At 49.6% G+C, this 24204-nt stretch overlaps 2 protein-coding genes across 3 annotated transcripts in view; one reads left to right on the top strand and one right to left on the bottom strand.

The window, feature by feature from the left end:
- PTDSS2 (phosphatidylserine synthase 2) overlaps nucleotides 1-1247 on the bottom strand; it is a 73170-nt gene extending 71923 nt beyond the window's left edge. The window contains exon 1 of the mRNA XM_054025198.1: nucleotides 915-1247. Within this exon, the coding sequence (XP_053881173.1) occupies nucleotides 915-1114 (200 nt within the window). The 5' untranslated portion in view covers nucleotides 1115-1247. The remainder of the gene's footprint in view (nucleotides 1-914) is intronic.
- Nucleotides 1248-11369: 10122 nt separating this feature from the next.
- The window catches only part of ANO9 (anoctamin 9), a 38075-nt gene continuing 25240 nt past the window's right edge, over nucleotides 11370-24204 (top strand). For both annotated transcript variants that reach the window (XM_054027878.1, XM_054027879.1), the window contains exons 1-5: nucleotides 11370-11577; nucleotides 20405-20467; nucleotides 20890-21003; nucleotides 23448-23581; nucleotides 24038-24087. In XM_054027878.1, the coding sequence (XP_053883853.1) occupies nucleotides 11572-11577; nucleotides 20405-20467; nucleotides 20890-21003; nucleotides 23448-23581; nucleotides 24038-24087 (367 nt within the window). In that variant the 5' untranslated portion in view covers nucleotides 11370-11571. The remainder of the gene's footprint in view (nucleotides 11578-20404; nucleotides 20468-20889; nucleotides 21004-23447; nucleotides 23582-24037; nucleotides 24088-24204) is intronic.

Genomic DNA, 24204 nt, shown 5'->3' with positions numbered 1-24204 from the left:
TTCAGGAACTACACAAGTTATATTTAAAGATAGGTATGACTGGGAGGTTAAAGGACTGAGACTATGTCTACACTAAAGAGACTCTCCCATCAATGCAATTAATCCGCCCCCAACAAGCGGCATTCTCCTACTGACATAGCGCTGTGCACACAACCACTTATGACGACATAATTTATGTCACCCAGGGGGTGGAATATTCACATCCCTGGGTAACAAATTTTGCCAACGTAAGTGGTAGTGTAGACATAGCCGGACATTCATCAGGGTGTGTTACTGAAGAGCTGATTAGATCTATAGGTTTGGGAGCTAGGTGTATCATTCACCAGAAAATGGAAACGGTAAGAGCAATAGGTGGAGAAGGTATTGGCAGGAAAGCAGAGGGTATTAGCATCACTCACTAGAAAACACGAGAGTGTCTTCAGGGGTGTGTCAGATACCCCCCTCCTCCACATACCCCAACCATATATCCACCCATGCCTTCTGGAAGTAGGTGATAGAGGCAGAAAAGGTGGTTTAATGGGTATATTGGTGTAATCACCAACCAACCAGGTGTGGAACAGCTTGAATGAAGACGGGGTGTTAGTGGGGGCATGTACAAAGGGAGTTAGTAACTAGAAAAGGGTGGGGGGTAGGGGCCCTGGCCACTCCCGCTGGGAAGAGCTGGAGGTGGCACCGGGCCCCTGGCCACCACTGGGGTGAAAGGCTCCCTGGGTGTCCTACAGGGACTGAGTAAGGGGAGTTGGGCGCTGGGGTCAGAGTGCACAGGGGATCCGTGAGTCTCGGGGCAGGGCCTTTATCAGCCGCTGGGGCTGGCCAGGGGAGGCAGCACAAGGTCAGTGAGACCCCGGGGGCTGGCTAGGGAGAGCGAAGGGGCCAGGCTCGGTGCCCGGGCCGGGGGGGAAGCGGTCTCTCACCAGAAGAAGGTGTTGGTGCCGTCGTCGTACACCTCAGACTCGGTGCTGCGGCGGAGCCCGGGGGCGGCGCTGCCGGGGGCCGCGGGCGGCGAGTCTCCGCGGGAGCCCGGGGGCGCCTCCATCACCCCGCCGTCGGGCTGCTCCTCCAGGGCGGCCTTGCTCAGCGCCCCGCCGTGGCTTCTCCTCTCGCCGCGCCGCATAGCGTCGCCCCGGCCAGCGGGGCTCAGGCGGCTCCGTGCTCGCCCCCGCTCGGCTCGGCCGGCCCCATCGGCCCGCACCACCTCACAAGGGGCGCCCCCTCGACCCCGCGCACGTAAGTCACCACCCGCCTCTACGTGCGTCGTACGTCAGCCCCGCCTCCCGCGCAGCGACTGCTCTCACTGCGCGTGCGCAGTCCGAGAAGGCTGGTTTCTGGGTCGCCAATTGAGGCTCGTGCGCCTCTGTTCTCTGTCCTGGTTGGAGGTCACAGCAGGGTCTTCTGCGCACGCGGCTCTGACTGGACCCTCTCCTGATTGGGTGTTTGGTTGGGGGCGGGGCGCAGTTTCCCGGGGCGTGGCTGTGGTTGGCGCGGGCCCGCAGCAACGGAGCCCCAGAGGCAGGGGGCGGTTGCTCTATGTACCTGGGCCTGGCACGTGATGCTCTGCCCCATGGCTGGCTGCCAGATGGCTTCCCCCTAGGCCTCTCCATTGTAAACCGCCTTAGTCCCCCTAGCCCTGCCTGGGTCACCTGTGCAATGTGTCTCTGGCCTGTCCCAGCCCTGATCTGTGCACCGCACGAACCGCCTGGGCCCACGGCCCGAGACTGATTCAGGCAGGAGATTTAAAAAGCTGGGGGAATTCCTCCTCCCTTCCCGATGCATTGATTCTGTTGCCAGTGATTTGCAATGACAAAAGGGAGGGGGCACCAAATCAGTGGTGGGGAGGCATCGGGACAGGAGGAGGAGAAAAGCATATCTAATTGAAATGCAAGAGGAATTTTTAGTTGGGTTAAATACAATTACTCAAGATTGTAATTTGGCCAGGCCACTGGAGTTAATATCCCTGTGCTGTCAAATAGATCATTAGCTCTTTGGGGAATACAAGTTTAGCTTGTAAAATCGGAGAAAATCTCAAGCTGCAGGCCAGTGTTTGCCAGATAACATGTTGAAGGAGAAATGCAGGAAGACAAAATTGTCATTTTCATTCTCTCCATGGAGATAAGGAAGAGAGAAAACTGGGGAAAGAGGAATTGGGATACTGTTCCTTTAATAAGTTCCGGGAGTGTGGGAGAGTGTGGGTGATACACTATGGTCCAAGCTGCTTATCTGTTGTGAGGGATGAGATGATGCATGTATTTCAGACAGAAGAGTCTGTACTCTGAAGCATTAATGAGGGCTATTGTGTATTCTGGTTTGTAAAAACAACAAAAAGCAGCTGTGATGGTATTTTGCACCATTACCAGCAGTTTTAATTTGCACATGAGACAGCCTAATTAGTACTAGGACAACACAGCTGCTTTAGTGACGGGCCATACACCATTTCGAGCATACACCAGTTAAAGTGTCTAGAGATGGGGCAACGTGGCCCTGTTTGCCCCAAAGTCATTGTTCTGCACACTGCATTGTTCTCCTTCAGGGGAGCTGTACATTGAGACCATCTCAGGAATTTCCTAATCATTGTTCTGTGTGTTGCCCTCACTCAGGATCTGATTCAACGTCAACTGAAATCAATAGAAAGACTCATCAAATTCAGTGAGCTTTGGATCAGGACCTCAAAGCTCTGCAAATACAAATACGGGACTAATGTACAGATTCTCAACCTAGGGGTCGTGAACCTCATGCAGAGCATGGACAGGTGGATTGCCACCGCTCTGTCTTCATGCTAGTGAGGAGGGAAGTCCTGAAACAATTTATTTTCTTTATGGTGACATGGGAGGAGGTCCTTAAACTTTTTTCATATACCATGTCATTGGATCACAATATGGAAGAGATTAGACTAATGCAGGGGTTCTCAGATGGGGGTCGGCAAGGTTATTATATGGGGGTCACAAGCTGTCAGCCTCCACCCCAAACCCCGCTTTACATCCAGCATTTATAATGGTGTTAAATATATAAAAACGTGTTTTTAATTTATGGGGGGGTCGCACTCAGAGGCTTGCTATGTGAAAGGGGTCACCAGTACAAAAGTTTGAGAACCAATGGATTAATGGAAGCCATGCAAAAAGAAGGGAAATACATCTGTGGCATTGAATGAATGAAATGGCCACATGATGGCAGCACATGATAAGCAGTTTTTAACAAGTGCTGAAATGTTGTGACACAACAAGCTGCATTTGGCTCTGGGGCGGCTGTTTGAATGATGCTGCTTTAAAACCACATCTTCATCATCTGGACCCATGGAAAAGAAGCCCTTGAGGAATTTCACCATGATTTCAATAATTTCCATCCCACCATCAACCTCAGCCTAGATCAATCCACACAAGCGGTCCATTTCCTGGACACTACTGTGCTAATAAGTGATGGTCACATCAATACCACCCTATACCGGAAACCTACTGACCGCTACACTTACCTACATGCCTCCAGCTTCCATCCAGGACACACCACACGATCCATTGTCTACAGCCAAGCTCTAAGATATAACCGCATTTGCTCCAATCCCTCGGATAGAGACAAGCACCTACAAGATCTCTATCAAGCATTCTTAAAACTACAATACCCACCTGCTGAAGTGAAAAAACAGATTGACAGAGCCAGACGAGTACCCAGAAGTCACCTCCTACAAGACAGGCCCAACAAAGAAAATAACAGAACACCACTAGCTGTCACCTTCAGCCCCCAACTAAAACCTCTCCAGCGCATCATCAGAGATCTACAACCTATCCTGAAAGATGATCCTTTACTCTCACAGATCTTGGGAGACAGACCTGTCCTCGCTTACAGACAACCCCCCAACCTAAAGCAAATACTCACCAGCAACCACACATCACTGAACAAAACCACTAACCCAGGAACCTATCCTTGTAACAAACCCCGATGCCAACTCTGTCCATATATCTATTCAAGTGACATCATCATAGGACCTAATCACATCAGCCATACCATCAGGGGCTCGTTCACCTGCACATCTACCAATGTGATCTATGCCATCATGTGCCAGCAATGCCCCTCTGCCATGTACATTGGCCAAACCGGACAGTCTCTACGCAAAAGAATTAATGGACACAAATCTGACATCAGGAATCAAAATACTCAAAAACCAGTGGGAGAACACTTTAACCTGTCTGGTCATTCAGTGACAGACCTGCGGGTGGCTATATTACAACAGAAAAACTTCAAAAACAGACTCCAAAGAGAGACTACAGAGCTAGAATTGATATGCAAACTAGACACAATCAACTCCGGTTTGAATAAGGACTGGGAATGGCTGAGCCAGTACAAACGTTGACTATCTCCCCTTGTAAGTACTCTCACACTTCTTATCACACTGTCTGTACTTGGCTAGCTTGATTATCACTTCAAAAGTTTTTTTTTTTTTTTTTCTCTTAATTAATTGGCCTCTCAGAGTTGGTAAGACAACTCCCACCTGTTTATGCTCTCTGTATGTGTGTATATATATCTCCTCATTATATGTTCCATTCTATATGCATCCGAAGAAGTGGGCTGTAGTCCACGAAAGCTTATGCTCTAATAAATTTGTTAGTCTCTAAGGTGCCACAAGTACTCCTGTTCTTCTTAAAACCACATACTCCAAGAAGTGTTTTAAATCATTCACCTGTATGTAAAATGAACTCCAACATAGTCAGCATAGCCACAGTTTTCCTTGCTTTCTTTATTAGCAAAGTCCATGAACTTCACTACAAAAGCAACTTTGCCTCTCCTGGAATTGACACCTCCTCCTCAATTATGGGGAGTGGACTACATCCACCCTATTGGCCCCGTCAACCCTGGTTCTTCACTGGTGAGTTAACTCCCTTCTCTTCATGTGTCAGTATAATAATGCCTGCATCTGTAATTTTCACTCCATGCATCTGAAGTGGGGGTTTTTACCCACAAAAGCTTATGCCCAAATAAATCTGTTAGTCTTTAGGGTGCTATCGGACTCCTTGATGTTTTTGTGGATACAGACTAACACGATCACCCCCTGATATTTTAAATGTATTGTGTCTTTTGAATAAAATGTTACAATATAACCTTCTACAGTAAGTGGATGATATCTTAATGCTCATTGTTGATCCAGAAAAATCAATTCCACTTTACGCATAATATGGCAATTCTGAATACTGCATAACTCCCCCCCCCCCCCCGCATATGAAATACTGCCCTTTTCCTGGTTATCCCTAGAGTAATAAGGTATAAAGAAGCTTTCACTTGGTACAAGAAATGCCAGTGACCGAAGTTACAATGTATGAGAACCACCACATTTCTGAAAAAAGAAGCAGAGGTCCTAAAAGCACCCTGAATCATTTTTTTTCCACGGAGTGTGCTGAATGCAACAGGAACTTTATTAATGAAAGGTTAGTTATTACATTATTATCTGAGGGTAATTCATTACTAGAGTCTGTTTATTTTATGCAAAATATTTTTCACAGCTTGTCAAGGGTGTGGAGAGCTTTTCTGTAGTGGTGTAAATTTGGAGTAAGTCTATTGATTTAAATGGATTTACTCTCAATTTACATTGTTGTAATTGCAAATAGAGTTTGGGCTAGGATGGGGCAGTGCAAGGATTCTTTCTTCTTCCTCTAGAAATTGTTTAATCCTCTAACTGCCCAGCACTGTGTAATCGTATACATCTTTCACAGGCTAGTCCAGATTCTCAATTGGTATAAATAATCAGCATAGCCCCATTGACTTTGGTGGAGCTAAATCAATATACTCCAAGTGAGGATTAAGCCCTCTGTGATTATATCAAGACGCAGGGCCTATTCCCACTTCCATTAAAATCAACAGAAATGGTCGTTGGCCTCAGTGAGCAGAATCAGGCCCTTAATGAGTACATTAACAAAAGAAAGGAAAAGAAAGTCTCCTGCTTCTCTGAAACAGAACTGCTCCTGTTGCACTATCATTGGAACACACTAGATGGCGATGTAAGACAGTCCCTTATATTGGGGCTAACACTTTGTGTTGTCAGGGTCTAAGTTTGTGGCCAGGTTCCTCATTCACACTTTTCTAATTGGATTTTCGCTACCTGCTAAGAAACACTAAGAATAACATGCCCAAGAAATATTAGACTCACAGCAGTAGTTTGACATCATTAAGTGAAGTTGCTTCTCCTGTTCCACCCACTTTGTGCCACTCAGACAGCGGCAGAATCTGGCCCTGTCTGGCTAGCTGACAATTCTTCCCATGTAGGAAAGCTCTCAGCTGGCATAAAGTGATGTAGTTGGCTTCTATACCAACTGCCCCAATGCGCGCACACACATGGGCAAAGGGTGTGGAGGAGGCCATGCCTGCACTACACCAGTTCCCATGGGGTGAAAGCTGCTAAACAGACCTTAGCCAGTTGGTGTGAACTAGAGTAGCCCCTACATGTCTCTAACTTATTACTCCTGGGGGGATTCTGTGCCACTGCGCATGCGCATAATTTATGTTCCTCACAGAAAAATGATTTTCTGATGGGGAAGCAAAGGGAAGCCACAAAAGCAGTCATGCGACCAGGGGTGAAAGTAACTTACCAGTATGCTCCAGCTGTGGCTGGGAGCCCAAGGGCCTTTAAATCACCCCGGAGCTACCAGCTGCAGAGGCATCTGGGAGCCCCGGGGTGAATTAAAGGGCCCGGGGCTCCAGCACCGCAGCGCTCCAGGCTCTTTAAATCACTGCGCGAGCCCAGCTGCCGGCGCTCCTGCAGTGCTTTAAAGGGCCCAGGGATCCCCACAGTGGCCGGAGCACCGGGCCCTTTAAATCCCCACCCAAGCCCAGCTGCCAGAGCTCAGGCTGTGATTTAAAGGGCCCGGGCTCCCCACAGCAGCCAGAGCACCGGGCCCTTTAAATCCCCACCCGAGCCCAGCTGCCGGAGCTCCGGTGGCGCGTTAAAGGGCCCGGGACTCCCGGCAGCGGCTGGAGCCCTGGGCCCTTTAAATCACCGCTGCGGAACCCAGTCCAGTCTGGCACGGTGTACTGGCTCTTGCTGGTACGCTGTACTGGACCAGACTGGCTTACTTTCACCTCTGCAAGCAACTATCCCCAGAAGTATGTTTTGAGTGCCCAGGGCAGCCAGCAGAGAGGTAAATCACTGTGGAGCATGGGCGGGACTGGGGAAGACATGGCTGGTGGCTCTTACCCTGCGCCGGGCTCAGCTGCTAGTCCCAGCTGGGCTGGGGAGGACAGGTTTTTCTCTTACCCTGCCCGGCATCTGGGGCCAGGACAGACACCCCCTCAGATTTCTCCCCCAGCTGTAGGAAGCTCTTAAAACTACCCCCTCGTCCCTGCTCTTCCTTCACCCATCACTCCTCAGCTGCAGGAGGCGAGAAGCAGTCTCTGTACAGGGAGCTGTTCCCCCCCCCTCCATCCAACCCCTGTGCATCCAGACACCCTCATACCCAGACCCTCCCACCGAGCCTCATTCCCCCCCCTGCACCCAGACCCCCTCCCCGACGAGTCCCACTCCACCTGTAGCTGGACCACCCCGACGAGCCACCCACACCCAGAGCCCCCCCTACTGATCCCCAACCTGCTGCACCTGGATCCCAACCCCACTGAGCCCAATTCCCCCAGCATCTGTACCCCTCACTGAGCCCCCTACACCCAGACCTCCCTGCTGAGCCCCAACCACTTTCACCTGGACCCCCCTACAGAGTCACATTACCGTTGCACCCAGAAACCCCCCCACCCCAACAAGCCCCTGTGCATCCAGATTCCCCCTGCACCCGGATCCCTCACTGAGCCACCCACACCCAGATTGCCCCACATAGAACCCTCTTAACCCACACCTGAATCCCCCCACACTAAGCCCTTCCACACTTGGATCCTGCCTTGCTGAGCCTGCCTGCCCACACCCGGTGCACCTTGCGCAGAGGGGCAGGGCTCTGTGGTGTTTCTGGGGCAGACCCGGTCCTTGCGCTATGTCAGGATTGGGAGCAGCCTCACTGCTGAATCCATGTCCTGGATAGGGGAGTTGCACAGTGATCTCCTGCCTCTGTGCAGCCGGTGGCCTGTGTTCCCCAGTGCCATGCTGGAGCTTCCACATTTTTTTTGACAAAATTTGCAGAATTTTAAAATAATGTGTGCAGAATGCTTAAATTTTTGGTGCAGAATGCCCTCAGGATTAACCTTGTACATTGTGATAATCAGGGAGGTGTAATTAGTTCCCCCGCAACCCAACGGCCCTCTCTTGCACCAGGAAACCATTTGAGCTATAGTTGCTCTCAGTTCCCCTTTTCCATAGGCTAATCTTCCTCTCTTGCCACTCGGCTCATATGTGCAGGAAGGGGTGTAATTTTAATTACTTTCCTGTGACGTTCCTGTGGATTGAGGGCAGCTCATTAAATATTTGAGTGCCATCCTAAATCCACGATGCATGCATGTGCCGTGCAGCCTTCTTTCATTTAGAACCCTGGGAGATCATTGGTGGAGAGCCTTGTTGTTCATCAAACACTTCCATGCATGTGTGAACTATGGCTCCAGAACACTCAGCACTCAGCCAGATCAAACCCAGATCTTCACCAAGACACTGAAAGGTCCTTCTCCTCCCTAAGGGCTATCTCCCGCTAAACTCTGTCTTCCGACCACTGCCAACTTCTGCACTAGACTGTGCACGTGAGGAGTAGGGAATCCAGCAGACTGAGTGTTGTGGATAATGCAGGTGGCAGTTTGTGCCTGGCATGTTGGACATGAAAGAAGAGCACCATCATTGTAATTTGTCACGTTGACTGCTGGAGTAGCTGTGAAAAGAAAGAAACCTGCCTGTTCAGTGCCACTTTCATAAGCTCCAAATTCCTCCAGACTTAAAGAAGGAAAAAAATGTTTACCTTCTCGCTGGAAGCTATGGGAGATATTGCTTCCAGTAACAGCTCCAAAAACTCAGAAGCTACATGGATCAGTTGGGAAGAGATGGCATCATCCCACTTCACCTCCATCTGACAACGATGGTGCACCAAGACAGCTTAAAGGCATTTAAGACACACCTGGATTTTGTTCTTCTGATGTAAAGGGAAACATGATCCTTCCTACCAAGTGAAACTGCTGTCCTGTTCTTTATCAGCTGTCCAAAACTGTGCAAACACACACACACACCTTCATCCTATAACCCTGCTGCTATTCTGTGGTTACACACAATAAAGCTTTCACTCCCTTCAATCCCCACAGATAGCTTCTTGGAAGATAAGCTCCTGCTTAACTGACTATACACAAAGCAGGAAATCTGGAACTCTTCTCTTTTCAGACTTGTGGGCCTGATCCTGTTAAAAGCATTTGGCAAAGTTATTGAATGAAATTGACTTTATTGAGTGTAGAGTCAGGCTCTGTAAGTCCTGGCTGTCTCACAAGCCAGCGTGCATCTAGAAATCCCCAACATTTCTTAGGCCTGGTCTACACTAAAAAAATTAGATTGACTTAGCTACAGCGCTCAGGGTTGGGAAAATTTTGTGCACTGCTCACCATAGTTAGCTTGACCTAACCCCTGATGTAGACACAGCTAGTTCAATGGAAGAATTCTTCTGTCAAACTTGCTACCGCCTCTCAGAGAGCTTGTGTAGGTTTTGGAACAACATAAGGGAATCCAGATAGGAGGATACTGAGGTGACTGAAATCTTGTGCTGTAGCCAGGTAGAATGGGGATTTGTTCTTGCTCTGTAAAAAAATAAAATTAAAACTCAGAAAACACTTACACATGGTGAGAGGTATGAGAGTGTGGTGTGTACATTTCAAAGCTACTCATTCTTCTTCACCCATTCCACCCTGCTCCAAACACAGCATGCAAATATGCCCCTTCCTAGCCTTTGTCTTTCTTGCTAACTTAAATAAAAAGTAACATATACCTCAGCCTAAGCTTCCTCCTGGGCTTGGCTGGTTCTGGGGTGATCCCTGTGATCCTCACCCTTTTGTTCTCTGCATCATAGATGCAGATGGCTTCAAACTCTTTTGGCTTGGAACTACAGTAATAGGATTCACCTCATCTGGCAGCCAGGCTGAGTCAGCAGAATAGTTCTGCATCTCTGACATGGTGCTAACCACAAGAGCTATAACCCAAGGATCAGGTTGAACAGATATCTAGTATAATATTTCCACCCGTATATATGTGAATGTGCATGTGGGAATGAGAATTATGTGAACTAGTGGGTGGCCAGAGTGAGAGAAGTCTTCCAAAAACCACCCTCCCCTGACTCACCGGGCCCCTAAAAGGCTCTCAGGCCCTCTCTGCCACCCAATCACCACCCTGTATTTCAGATGGCACACCTTGGACACGGTGCCATACACTCTAAATACTCAAAATATTTTTTTCAGGAACACAGGTTGTTACAAGAAGGAGGGAGAAAAATTATTCTCCTTAACCTCTGAGGATCGGACAAGGAGCAATGGGCTTAAATTGCAGCAAGGGCGAGTCAGGTTGCAGCAAGGACGAGTTAGGTTGGAAAAACTTCCTGTTAGGGTGGTTAAGCACTAGAATAAATTGCCTAGGGAGGTTGTCGAATCTCCATCATTGGAGGTTTGTAAGAACAGGTTAGAAAAACACCTGTCAGGGATGGTCTTTCTAGGTAATTCACTTGCACCACAGCTCAGTAGTGCTGGTGATTGGACCGGATGACCTATTGAGGTCCCTTCCAGTCCTACATTTCTCTGATCCTCTGAATGAGGTGAAACAGCCACTGAAAATCCAGAGGAAAAGCTACAGCAAGGCCTAGGGAGGCAGGGAGGGACAGAAGGAAGCAGGGGAAGAGCACAGGGCGGGAGACAGAGGAAAGGAGGAAGCCAAGGACCAGGACTAGGAGGTTTAGGGCAGAATGGTGGCTACTAATCCAGTCCCAGAGGAACAAAATGGGACAGGCTGGAATGGAGGGGATGAGGGCCACGCTCCTCTGGCCAGTGCCTGCTCCCCTTCATGACAGCAGGGCCAACCTTCAGCAAACCTGGCTGCTGACTGTGGGTGCCCAACTGGAGAGGCGTGGGTGAAATCCTGGCCCCAAGGAAATCAATGGCAAAACGCTCCTTGACCTCAGCAGGGCTAAGGCTTGACGCCTGGAGTCAGGTTCTCCCAAGGGCTGAGCCCTCCCTGCTGCCACTGAAGTGTGTGTGTGTGGGGGGGGGGGGGGGGGGGGGGTCTGGGCGCTGGGTGCTCAGCACACAGGAAAATCATCCTCCCCCAAGACACAAGGCTCTCCCGTTGGAAGTGGTGGGTGGGACCCTGAGCACCCGGCTCCCTAGGGCAGCCACAGGCTGCTGACTAGCGGCGGTAGGGCCTTGCCACTCCCCAGCCTCACGCCCCCGGCGGGTGCGGGAGAGGACAGCTCCCTTCCTGTCTCAGACCTCGCCGCGCCGCGGGAGGCTGCTTCCCAGCCCGGGAGGAGGGAGAGCCTGGCGCTGCAGCGGAGCCCGTGGGAAACCGCTGAGCCAGAGAAAGGGACACGGAGCACAGCCCGCTGTTCCCTCCTGCCGCCCGGGCTCCGCGAGCTGCCTCGGGGTCCGCACGGCCCCGGTCCCGATCTCGGGAGAGCGCGAGACTGGTTCTGCTCCGGGCTCGCCACCATGCAGGTAAGCCGGAGAAACCGCTCGGCGCCTGTTGTTCAAAGTCTCTGGACCTTGTAAAGTCCGATTCGATTCTCAATCCAGCTTCAGACCCCCCCGCAGCAACGCGGTCCGCTCTGGGAACGCATCCCGCAAACGGAGTTCCCCGTCCCGGCGCGTGGCGCGGTTCGCCCTGCGAAACTGACTCAGGGAAGTCACTCTGTTTCGTGGTAGTTTCACGGTTTCCCAGGGCATCTGCCCGGAGCTGTTGGGAGATCTAGCTCCCCAGCGGTGCCGAGCAGTTTTGCTTACAGGCTCCGCTTATGTTCAAATGATGTGGACTTCGGTTTGCTGGGGGGAGGGGGAATCGAAGAAAGAAAGGAGGGATGGGAAGCAACCATTAGCCTCTAGAGAAATACATTTTATTGAAACTTGGGCTCAGCTCTTCAGGGCAGGTCTCTGCTGACTTCTGTGGAGAGTCACCCATTTACAACAGCTGATGATCTGGCCCTTGAGCTTTTATGAACCTGCTGAAACACACTAAGGTGAGGGGGAACGGTTCACTGAGCTAAAAGGAGAAGTTAGATGTTTTGTTTCTGAAAGAAAGAAAGAAAGAAAGAAAGAAAGAAAGAAAGAAAGAAAGATCTGGCATTTTTCTTAATCCAAAAAGACTCTTGGAAGCAAGAAGACGAATGAATGGGAAATATACAAATGTATTATGTGCCAATTCAGTTGAAGTTTCCTCAGAGTTTGGAATTTCTTGAGGCTGAGTGGAGGTGTGGTGATAAGCTGTTTGTTGCAAATGATTCTTAAAGATCAGAGACATTAATTTTCATTGTGACATTCAGGTACCAAAACAGCTGTAAACCATCCTGAATGTAAAGAAGAAAAATAAATGGGACCTAATAATCCTATAGACTTCACTCACGTGAATAGCCCTTATCAGTGTAGTGTGAGCAGTCCCATGGAGCTCTGTGGCCTATAGCAAGGTGATGGAGCCGGCTGAGCATCCTCTGAAGGCCAGTGGTAGATGTGCTAGAGATAATGTAGATGTAGTACATGCTAGCCCATGTGTGAGGGTTCATCCTTGGAGGAGAATGATATTTCAGGATTCTGCAGATGGGGCTTGTGCAGGTTAAAGCTAACAGTGAGGTAGGGGGATTACATATGTCCTCACCTTCTCGCAGGTGGTGGAGCTGATTAGCTGCTCTTCCAATATGGGTAGGGCCTTACCAAATTTAGGGTTAATTTTGGTCAATTTCACAGTCATGGGATTTTAAAAATAGTAAATTTCATGATTTCAGCTATTTAAAGCTGAAATATCACAGTGTTGTAATGGTAGGGGTCCTGACCCAAAAAGGAGTTGTGTGTGTGTGTGTGGGGGGGGGGGGGGGTTGGGGTTTTTTTGGGGGGGGGCAGTACTGCTACTCTTACTTCTGTGCTGCTGCTGGCAGAGGTGCTGCCTTCAGAGCTGGGCAGTCGGAGAGCAGCAGCTGTTGGCCGGGAGCCCAGCTCTGAAGGCAGAGCTGCCGTCAGCAGCAGTGCAGAAGTAAGGATGGCATGGTATGGTATTGCCACCCTTGCTTCTGCGCTGCTCTTGATGGGGCGCTGCCTTCAGAGCTGCGCGCCCAGCCAACAGTGACCGCTATCCGGCTGCCCAGCTCTGAAGGCAGCGCAGAAGTAAGGGTGGCAATACTGTGACCCCCCTAAAATAATCTTGTGACCCCCCTGCAACTCCCCAGGACCCCCAGTTTGAGAAACGCTGGTCTCCCCTGTGAAATCTGTATAGTGTATGGTAAAAGCACACAAAAGGCCAGATTTCACGGGAGGAGACCAGATTTCACAGTCCGTGACACGTTTTTTCATGGCTATGAATTTGTTAGGGCCCTAAAATGGGGCAGGAAAGAGACACAACAGCTTCTGTTAAAGGCAAGAATTAAGGCTGACATTTTACACAGATCATAGCCAATTCAGAGTTATGATTGCCACAGCCTCTTCGACTGCACATAGGGCCAAATCCTTGGTCCCGCTCTGGCTGCCTTGCGCTGTTCTAGCTGCACAAAGCACCCCTAGACTTAGTTTAACCAACTCCTTGAGGATTCCCCTGTGCAAAGAGTATACCTGGTGGTGTGGTAGCTTGTCCTGGTTCTGGTCCCCTAGTGCAGGAGACGGAGTCCAGGGGAAGGATTACAATGGCCCCTTAGCCAACCAGGGCAAGCTAGAGCAACTTGAAGGCTGCTCTGACTTGTGCTGGAGATCCAGGCTGGTGCAGGACAGCCCCAGTATCTGGGGCTTAAAGCCATCTTTGTATTTGCCTTGGTCTTGTGCTAAGCACAACTTGGCTGGGACGGGAGGAGCTGGGAAAAAGTTTTTCCTACTAATCAGCCAGTTCCAGAGAGGATCAGGTACAGTATTAGTGAATTGTTTTCAGCAATCTGGGATTCATTGATTTGTGAATACATTTTTGTCATTATTCAACCAGCTCTGCTGGATATGGAGTTATCTGTAATGCCTGTTGAATATGCATATTTGCAATGTGTGCAAATTATTGTTGCTGTGGAAACCCTAATGAACACTCTCCATACAGCAACATGCAGAAAGTGTGTGTTAAATGGAGCAGGGCCTGGATAGATTTGGGGAGGGCAAGATCTGTCAAAGGGAGGATTGTTGGGTCCTCTCCACTCTGGAGGGGGCGTGTTGGAGACAAGGCACACTGCACCAACCATTAGGGTTGGAGCTGTGGAACAGCTCCGGCCCCAAGGGCAAGCATTCCTCCCACAGCCCTCCATATCTGGCCATTCCCAGCCCATCTATTCCGGTTGGCAATGCGGCTGGAGTTAGCCCAATAGGGAACATAGTATTTTATTTGCTATTTGTTGATTATTTCTAGACTGACTAACTTTAGCAGGAAACTGATGCCTGGGGTATTTCCCACTCTAAGCTGCTTGTAAGGCCTGGGAAACATGGGCCTGCCCTAACCGGGAGTGTAAATGACCTGGAGAAGTTCTCTGGTGTAGTTCTGTTAATGTAAAACTGTTCTCTGAGCCATGGGATGCCACGATTCAGGTCTGACTCCAGAAAAGCAGATGCACAGCAGCTGATTAGGGTGGTGCTAGCAGGAACCAGGGGTGTGGGGATGGATTAGGCTATTCCACTGAAATAGCCTTCAGGCAGTTCAGGAGAGGGCCGGTGGAAGAAAGACAGCCAGAAGGAGGGTGGGGAAAGAGGGAATCAGAGAGGGAAGTCTGAGCAAAGGAAGTGAGACAGAGGGGCAGCTACACTAGCCTTTTTCCACTTAACATTGCTCACCATTCCTGTCCCTGCTAGAGCTGCACCAGTGGCAGAAATGTAGAGCACCACTGTAGACAGGCCAAGGCAGTTTTCTATTATCTAACCCTGCTCAGACCATATCTAGACACATGGTGGCCAGCACACCATAGCGACCAGCCCCTCATCTGTGCACCCACTGGTGCAGCTGAAATGCTGGTCCCCACAGTGGGGTATCTTAGCAGAATATGTCTCACAGAGATAAGGCTGAGAGGAAGGGCCTGGGAGGGAACCAGAGCGGGTGAGCCTTAGAGAGGCAGCAGGCCAGATGCAGCAGGGCACCCTCAGATGGTGTGAAGACTCTGTAGTGCTCCTATGCCACCCTTCTCCCTTGTCTGGCACAAGGGTTGTGGCTGAAGAGGCACGTTGCTAGGGCTCCTGCATGTCCTGGCAATCCCAATGGCCATTGGCAGCCAGTGCAAGCTGGAGCAGCCTTCAGGCTGCTATAACTTGCATCATGGGAACCAGACTGGTGCCGAGCAGCCTGAGGATCAGGGCTTAAAGCCCCTCGCACCCCTCCCCTGTATTTTCTAGGGGTTAAAGCTGAGGTTTGGATGCCAGCTACGCCTCAACTCTGTTCCCAGCTGTGCCGCTCATTCACTGTGTGGCCTCAGGGAGGGCTGGAGTGGCAATTTCCGGGCTCCAAGAGCTCCCTGCCAGCACTGTGGGAAGGCAGGAGGAGGTGGGGGGAGGGAGGTCTGGGCTTTGAAGCCAGTAAATACAGGGGCCCACACACATGTAGTCAAAGTCAGGTAGCGCCCTCTTGTCCACTCCCCAAACACCAGAGCATCAGCTGTGTTACAGGGCACACAGCCTCAGTTGGCACGGTGGGCAGACGAGTTCTTCTGGTTCTAGCACACGGGCTGAGTGCTGCTTATGCAAGCAAGTTGTGACGTAAGATTCCAGTTCCAATCACTGAGTGGAAGACCAGGAAGTTAGAGACATTAACAAGGAAGGAACTGAAAGTTTCATGCAGAATAAAGGGAGGAACTCCAATGCTTGTATTGCTGAAATCTCCCTCACATTCATCTGAGCAGTGTGGTTTCAGTTTTAAATGGTTCTGTAATCCCAGGTCACACATCCCAGGTCATTCATTGGCAACTTGAGTTGTTTGCACACGGATCCCGACTGAGAGTCACAAATCTGCTGGCCAATATTCATCCCGAGAGCACATATACAGATCGGTAATTAGTCCAGCAGAAGCTCCTGAATCTGAGCCTCGTTAATTTGCTGGATGTGTCACAAGCCATCCCAGTTTAACGACTGTGGACAGTGATGGCGAGCAACTGTCTATGACTGATGCTCTCCACTGCTGAGTCTGCAGTCGTTGCTATTGGACCAGCACTTCCATTCCAAATGGCTCCCTCAGCCCTTCAAGCCTTTGTTTCTGGCTGCTCTTTCATTGCCTCAGCAAACCTGATGTTGTGACAAATGAGCAACTCCGCATAAACAAGAGATGTAAGCAGGAGCCAGGGGCTGCTCCACTGACGTCAATGGAGTTGCGCTTGCTCACACCACGTCTGGGTTTGGTCCCCAGATTTTTGTGGAAGCATTTCTGAAAGTATCAGTAGTTCATGGAAGGGGTAAATTCTTCTCCTTTACATTGGTGTGATCACATGGAGGCCAATGGGATTGCAGTGGTGCAGGTGAGAGCAGAATTAGACCCGCAGTGTCATACATAACTGTAGGGCCCATCGGAAACAGCGTCAGACCTCTGAGATGGGATTTTGGTTCAGACCTAAGTCCTTACCTTTCTGGGGGAGGTTCTGAATCCAGATCTGAATTTCACAAGTGGCTCCTGTCTTTATACACACTGGAACCAAAACCCTAGATCTAAACCCTGCTGAACCTTGGAGCATTTGAAATGCAGATTGCAATTTTGTCATTTGAGCCCCTTGCTAGTTTTAAGAGCCCCTTAGCCAAACCCCTATCAAACAAGCTATGGTTTGCTGCAGAGATAGTATGTGTGCAGTAAAGAACCCCTATACCACAGAGCTGTAAAAAACTGGCCATGCATTATGTACTGAACATGTAGCCCATCTAGGTTGATCTGCTCCTCTTCTATTTCCTGCACACTTCCAGAAGTGACACTGCTTTCGAGAAGATTGAGTATAAATTGAATGCACTTTGTCTTTGAAGGCATGAAGGTGATGGATTTAGTTTACCTTTGAATGGATTCATCCCCTGCTATCCCTAATTAGGGCTTTGAATGGTGACACCCAAGTATACCTGAATCATTCTGCAGAGGACTCTGAGCAAATACCTTTTTTTCTGCCAAGCATAATGTTAGTGCTGTCACTTGTCAATACTTCACAGTGTCTTTCAGAGTGTGGAGACACTCATGTGGACGCTGAAGCATGGGAGTCGCTAGGCAATCTGCCTGTTCTGCTCGATCTCTGGATAGTGCAGCTACCCCTGCTTGTCACTTTCACAATTTAAAATAAACATCAAAGATTTTCTTGCTGCTCAGGGCTGTGGACTCACCGGTGAGAAGAGAGCATTAACTGCCACTGTGCTCAGGAGTTTGTTTGCAGATTTCCTTCTGCACATCACGGACAATGTGTCAAATCACTTCTTTAGCCCTACATCTTGAAGGCTGGCCAATCCCAGTCATATCCTGCTGTAAATAAGCACAGATCCATGAAGCTTTGCCAATTTACAGTACCTGAGGATTTGGCCTTGAGTCTTACCACCACTCCTATTTTTCCCATACGCCAAAAGGATCCATAAGATTTGCTTAAATAACCAGACGTTAGATAAATCTGGTATATGGAGGGCAAAATTCTCCTCTCAGATCTATGTGGCAGTACTCAGCCTGGGCGTGCTGCCCTCCGTATGGGGCGGATCCAAAGCCCCTTGGAGGCAATGAGACTCTTTCCATTAACTTTCATGGGTTTTGACCCAGGCTGCACATATCACTGAGAGGTCCACTTTGAATTTCTTCTCTCCCCATACCGCAGCCAGCGGTAGATGCGCATGTCAGGAGCTCAGCATGCAGGAGCCCAGCAAATCTGAGAGGAGAATTTTGCCCCACCTCTTCAGAACAAGTGATCACAGATTTTCTCCAAGGTTGGCCCTGTCCCCTTATCAGAAAGGAGCCACGTGAGCCTTAGATTGTGCTGCACTCGGTTCTTTCATAAAGATTTACAATGACCTTCCCGCCGTGACTGAAAACAGATTCCATTCTCTGGCTACGCACTCTTCTTCTTCCTTCCAGGTACTAAGAGCAGCACCACTCAAACACACATTGCAGCCAAGCTTCCCGTTGTCACAGGCAAACCAAGGTTGGCCTCTGTGTTTCCACACTCCCATCTAAACTGTCTGCCCAGCAACGACCAGGCTGAGGCTGTGCTGGAAAACAAACGTGGTGCACTACAAGACACTGACTGGTGCAGGGAGCCACATGCTGTTAGATGACATCTGGGGCCAGATCCTCAGCTGGCATAAATTGGCATAGTTCAGTTGAAGTTAACAGAACTCTGCTGATTTACACCAACCAAGGAGCTGGAGGTTCCTTTCCTGATTTTCCCAGGTTGCCCCGGGAGGGGCTGCATCTCTGGACCCCTGCTGGCCTTTTCAAGGTTATCAAAGGGTTTGATAATGATCGGTCATGGTTTTCTCTTTCCCGGCTATGTAGACTCACAAACATCTCAGGCCACAAGAAGCAAGAGCCACTGGCAGCTTATGCACAGCATGTGCTAATCATCACACTATTGACTAGGAGTCGCTGGAGCTGGTTATATTTTCCCTAGAGATGCTGTACACTTGCAGTCCTTAAGGAAGGTTACAAACGTAAAGCCTACAGGACAGAGCACAGTGTGAGTGACTGTCTCTAGCACTAGTCACCTTGCCCTGAAACTAACCCTTCCCCCCCCATGGCATTATAGTATACGAGAATACTTAGCCTCTGTGCAGTGCTTTGCACTTCAAAAGCTCAGTGCAACCGCTAACTCATCCTCAGACCACTCTAGTGATGTCATACAATCATAGAATATCAGAGTTGGAAGGGACCTCAAGAGGTCATCTAGTCCAACCCCCTGCTCAAAAGCAGGACCAGTTCCCAGCTAAATCATCCCAGCCAGGGCTTTGTCAAGCCAGGCCTTAAAAACCTCCAAGGAAGGAGACTCCACCACTTCCCTAGGTAACGCATTCCAGTGCTTCACCACCCTCCTAGTGAAATAGTTTGAATGTGAGAAAATATTACTGTCACCCCAGCTGAGATGAAAATGTGCAGTGACTCCCCCATGGCCAGATGACAGTCAGTGACAGAGAGCTAGTATTCAGAAGCCTCTATCTCCCAACTTATGGTCAGTACTCCCCACCCCCATTGCTGCAGGCCACTTAAAGCCAAGCCTCTAAGGTCAATTATATCCTCAGTTACACCTGTGCAACCTGATTGTCTTCAGATTGTGTCCCCAGCAACACCTGCTTAGCCCCTTGCTTCCAAGGGTTTTTCTTTGCACACATGGAAAGTGGTAAGGAATTCTCTTGATGATACACAAGCAGGAAGAGAATCCAGCTCACTCCTCTCTCTTAGCTTTGTCAGCTGTGCAGGGCTAACTGAAGGAAGAAGCAGCCATAACTAAAGCCAGCAGGCATGAATGAAATACACAGAGAAAGCAGATCTGTTGACCTTTCTTACACAAACAGTTTCGGAGGAGAAGTGAACTTTAAGCAGCATGACTAATCATTTGAAAATGCATGCACAAAGGTGAACCTTAATACACTTCTGCCTGCTTAAACAATCTGTAACTCCTGCCTGCATCCCTTATCCCTGCTTTCTCTTCTCCAGGTCAGCCAACAAGTAACCAGAAGCAAAGCCAGGAAATTTAAATAGATCCTTTCCCTCCCTCTCTGCTTCCTTCCTATGTAGTTTAATTGGATCCCATGTGTTCAGATAGCACCTCAGTGCAATCAGCTCCTCAATCTCTCCTCCTGATCCTTTTTTCCTGCAGTTCAATCACAATCTCTTCCTATCTCTGAGATGTGGCTTCCTGTCACCTTGCTTATACTTCCTGCCATATCCCTGAAATATTTCCCAGCTAGAATTTTCTCTAGAGCTGCAGTTTGGATGCATGATTTATTTTTCATTTTCTGCCGTAACCTAGCGTGTCATGTTGCTGGGTGCTCTTAAACAGCTTCTCTCTTCCACTTCCTGTGGTGGCTGCTTTTCAGAAACAGTTAGGGGTAAACTTTTTGTGTAGTCTGCAAAGTCCTTGGGGATGAAAGACTCTTTACCTTGGTAAGATTTCTTATTATTTTTGTATTTAACAGTAAAGCGGGACCTCTCTAAGCTATAATATGGCGTGAAATCCTGGGCACCTGCTCTTCCCAACTGGAACTGGTTCCACTTCTCATTTAAGAGCTTCCCCCCATTACTTAAAGCAGGAGGATGCAGGTTCTGACCCATGAGACCTTGGTTATGGGCATGTTTCCTGCGTTCCCAGAGTGTGGGTTAGGACACTAGGAACATGTGTGTGATGATGCTACTGCCCTCTCCTTTTTCATTCTCTTCCTCTCGCCACAGGATGAAACTGAGCTAAGGGAAAAGACCTCCAGGAAGTCAGAAGAGACGGAGTCCTTGGTCCCGGTGAGTTGTAATCCTCCTGTCCAGTGCTGCAGCAGCTCTTACATTCAAGCTATTGTGTGAGCTCACCACTGCCCCACGTGACATCAAATTGTAGATCCACACCACAGTCTGACTGCCTCTCCCTCCCCATTCAACTAGTGCTGAGAAAGTCCCCAGGGCATCCTCTCTAGCCCACTGGGAGACCGTCCCCATCCTAATATCCCCACTCTGATTTTGTGGACAGAGAGTAACCAGTACTCCCAGCAACAATGGGAGTCTCCCCACAAGCCTTCACCCTTTTCCCGCTGGGAAGGAATCCTAGGGGCCCTATAGACTGGCCTGATGAGATAGAATCCGGCCTCTGCACACACACAGGAAGCTGTAAGAATATCCCTTGCAATGTCACCTCTAGCTGATTTTATTGGGCTGTTTCCTTTGGCCAGAACCAGATGAAGTGGGACTTCATCCTAGTATGTGACAACCACAAGCCTGGCAGCAAGAAGGATAAGAGGGAGGAATTCTTGAACAAGTTGACAAGCAAAGGATTTACCATCAAGGTGAGATTAACTAGGGGAGGGCAGGTCCCTGGATACATAGGATCACTGACTGAGCTGGATGACTCCGTCCTTAGTGCTCTGAGCGATTGTGTCACAGAACCTGGAAAAGTTCTATTAGATCATCCAGTCCACCCCGGCCAGTACAGGATTGTTCCTTACAGCATATTCTCCTGTACTGTGGTCAGTCTAGTTGTCAAAGACCCAAGCACTGGGGCTTCCGCTGCTTCCCTTGGGGAGATATTTCTGCAGACGGATCTTGTTGTGAGGAAACTTGTGAATATTGAGCCCACGGTATGTTTTTTCCCTTTTCTTATTTTCATCCCATTACTCTTGGCTTAGCTGCTCCTGGGCTGTCCATGTAACCTTCATAGAGCTTATGCCACTTCCCAGTGCTACAATGCAGCTGTGAGGTAGCACACACAGAGGGATTTGGGGGAGTTGGCTCTGTGAGCTCAGGGGAAATAGCGGGCATGAAAGACTCACAAAAGCTTCCCCTCCCCTCTTGCCCTTGGGCCAGCCAGGTCATGGTTCCTCCCCCAGCCCCTTTTTTAAGAAATCAGAGGAAATTCCATCCTGATATCACAGTCCAAGATCCTGACTGTTTGTGTCACAAAATATAATCAGCCTGTTCAGAGCAGCAGGTGCAGATGTTAGGCACCACCTAAAATGATTTCCAGACAGATGTTGTGCAACTTTAGTGTGATCACGTGTCCCTGGAAGTCTAGGCAGCTACCTTCCCCTCCCTCCCAACCCCCCCGGAAGCTGAGTCACCTTCTGGGTTTATAGCTTTACAGATGGCAGGCCAGAGCTTCAGCTCATGTAAGTCACCACAGTTCTGCTGTAATCAACACAGTTGCATTGACTTACACCAACTGAGGATATGGCCTGTAGTCAGGCAGTTCCAGGGTTCCTCCCCATCTACACCATGGGACACCACTAGATGTCTCCTCCTAGAAGTGACAATCCAGGGTTCCTTCTCCACTGCTCTAAGGTGCTTGGGTGCTCATTCCCATCAAACGTACCTGGGGCTTGGTTCTCTACACAAAGCAAGACCTTGCTTTTGTCCTCTTTAGTGCATGAGCCCATTCTCCACCTCCTCCATACCAGGAGGGCTAGTTGAGACCCATTCCAGGAGCAGCAATGGTTGAGGGCATAAAGAAGGCCAATAACAGCTGTAAAGAATTCTGTACCTGGTTTTCTCAGCCACTTGTAGCCTCCCTGCTCATTCAAGACTGAGCTTTCCCTCCAGCAAATTCTAATGCTACTGGAGGGACCACCTTCTCCAGGGACGAGGGCAATCTAGCCTCCTTGATCATTCAGTCCTGGGCTTTCCCCCTGCTCCCAAACCTTTTTCACCAGTGGACCCTCTGACCCTGTTCTGGATGGACCCCTCTCTCCTGGAGTGAGAAGAGTTACTGATGAGGTGTGTTTATATGGGAGGTCAGACTAGATGATTTAGTGGTCCCCACTGGCCTTAAAATCTATTTGTCCAAGTGACACAGATCTTTTCCTCCCCTCAGAGGCAACATCAACCCTTTCCTGGCTGTATTACTTCTTTGTCTGGCCCTATCAAGATACCAAGTCCCTTTGTCTATACCAGCGGCTCTCAAACTGTGGACTTTCTGGGGCCCAGGGCTGAAGCTGAAGCCCAAGCCCCACTGCCCAGGCCAAAGCTGACTGGGGTCACTTAGTAATTTTTGTTGTTAGAAGGGGGTCGTGGTGCAATGAAGTTTGAGAACCCCTTAAAATGCTACAGCTGCGCTGCTGTAGCACTTCAGTGCAGACACGCTACGGCGATGGGAGGGGTCTCCCATCATGCTAGTTCATCCACCGCCCCGAGAGGCTGTAGCTAGGTTGATGGAAGAATTCTTGCATTGACTGGTGCTGTCTACACCGGGGTTAGGTTGGGATAACCACGTCCCTCAGGAACGTAGATTTTTCACACCTCTGAAAGACGTAGCAATACTGATGTAACTTTTCCGTGTAGCCCAGGCCTAAGGAATTACTGGTGATGAGAATGGGGCAGGAAGCACTCTGGGAAGGAGAGAGAGGGCGTTGAAGAGGGGCTGGCATATGGAGAGCACAAGAACTTTTAGCTGATGAGAAGGAGAGAACCTTCTCGCCCAGGGGAAGGGAAGTGTGGTAGGAGGAGAGCAGCGGGAGAGAAAGAGGACCAAAGTGGGGGAGAAGAGTTAATGGAGCAGAATGACAGGGCCCTGACGAGGATGAGACTTTCCTCACCATTCTCTGGACGTGGCTGCTCTGCTGCCTCTTGGTTTTCCATTTCGCAATGGTTTGCTCTGCAGCTGAGCGTTCTCTAGAGCTCCCACTGTCCTGTCTCCAGAGCAGCTCTTTGCCAACGTTCCAATCCCGTTGGATACTTCCCAGGGCTTGCTTCAGCTGCATGTCTCGCTAATCTCCCTTCTCTCTGATCCTACACCCAGAAAATTGAGGACAAGAAACTATTCTATGGGGTCCATGCCCCGAGTGAAATCTTCCAAAAATACCAAAATCTGCTGAAGAAGTCAGACAGCGAGTTGCAGAATCACGACACGGAGGAGGTGACCATCCCCACCAGGTGAGCGTTTCCTTGATCTCAAAGACATCAGGGTGCAGGGTACTTCATACTAATGCCTGTGATGGATCGTGCACCCTACAGTGAGACGTGCCTGTTAGCTGGATCACAGGCCCCCTTCCCTGGTTCCCCATGGGGAATTACTTTGCCGTGCTTTGTATCCTTACCAGAAAACCGTTTAAAATCAGAGAGTGATGCTGAGCTCCTGTCCTCGCGCATCTTGTCCCTCGGGCCTGGTTCTCCACCAATTCCCCACAACTGAACCTTATCCCCATTCCCTCTTCCTGCCCTGCTCCTTGCTCCCCTACCTGTTCAGATCTCTTAACGCATTCCTTAATCTCTGGATCCTGGGTATAGCTTTTATCTCCCATTGCCCTGGTAATCCCGGGCCATTATTCTGGCCCCTACTCACCCTTCAGTGTTTAATTCTTCCTAATCCCTGATTGTTTGGGGTTTCAGGATACGTATTGTCAACTTTATCCTGCAGAACACAGAGATTTCTTCTGAGGGTAAGGAAGTGCTTCCTCCATTCTAGCTCACTCTTGCCGTTCCCATGTCACAGTCACAAATACACATCCCAAGCAGAGGCAGATTTACGATGAAACACACACTGCCCTGGCACGGGG

The sequence above is a fragment of the Malaclemys terrapin genome, chromosome 4, assembly GCF_027887155.1.
Source record: "Malaclemys terrapin pileata isolate rMalTer1 chromosome 4, rMalTer1.hap1, whole genome shotgun sequence".
Classification (NCBI taxonomy): domain Eukaryota; kingdom Metazoa; phylum Chordata; order Testudines; family Emydidae; genus Malaclemys; species Malaclemys terrapin.
The sequence above is the reverse complement of the archived record's forward strand: the minus strand, read 5'-3'. Positions and strand labels throughout refer to the sequence as shown.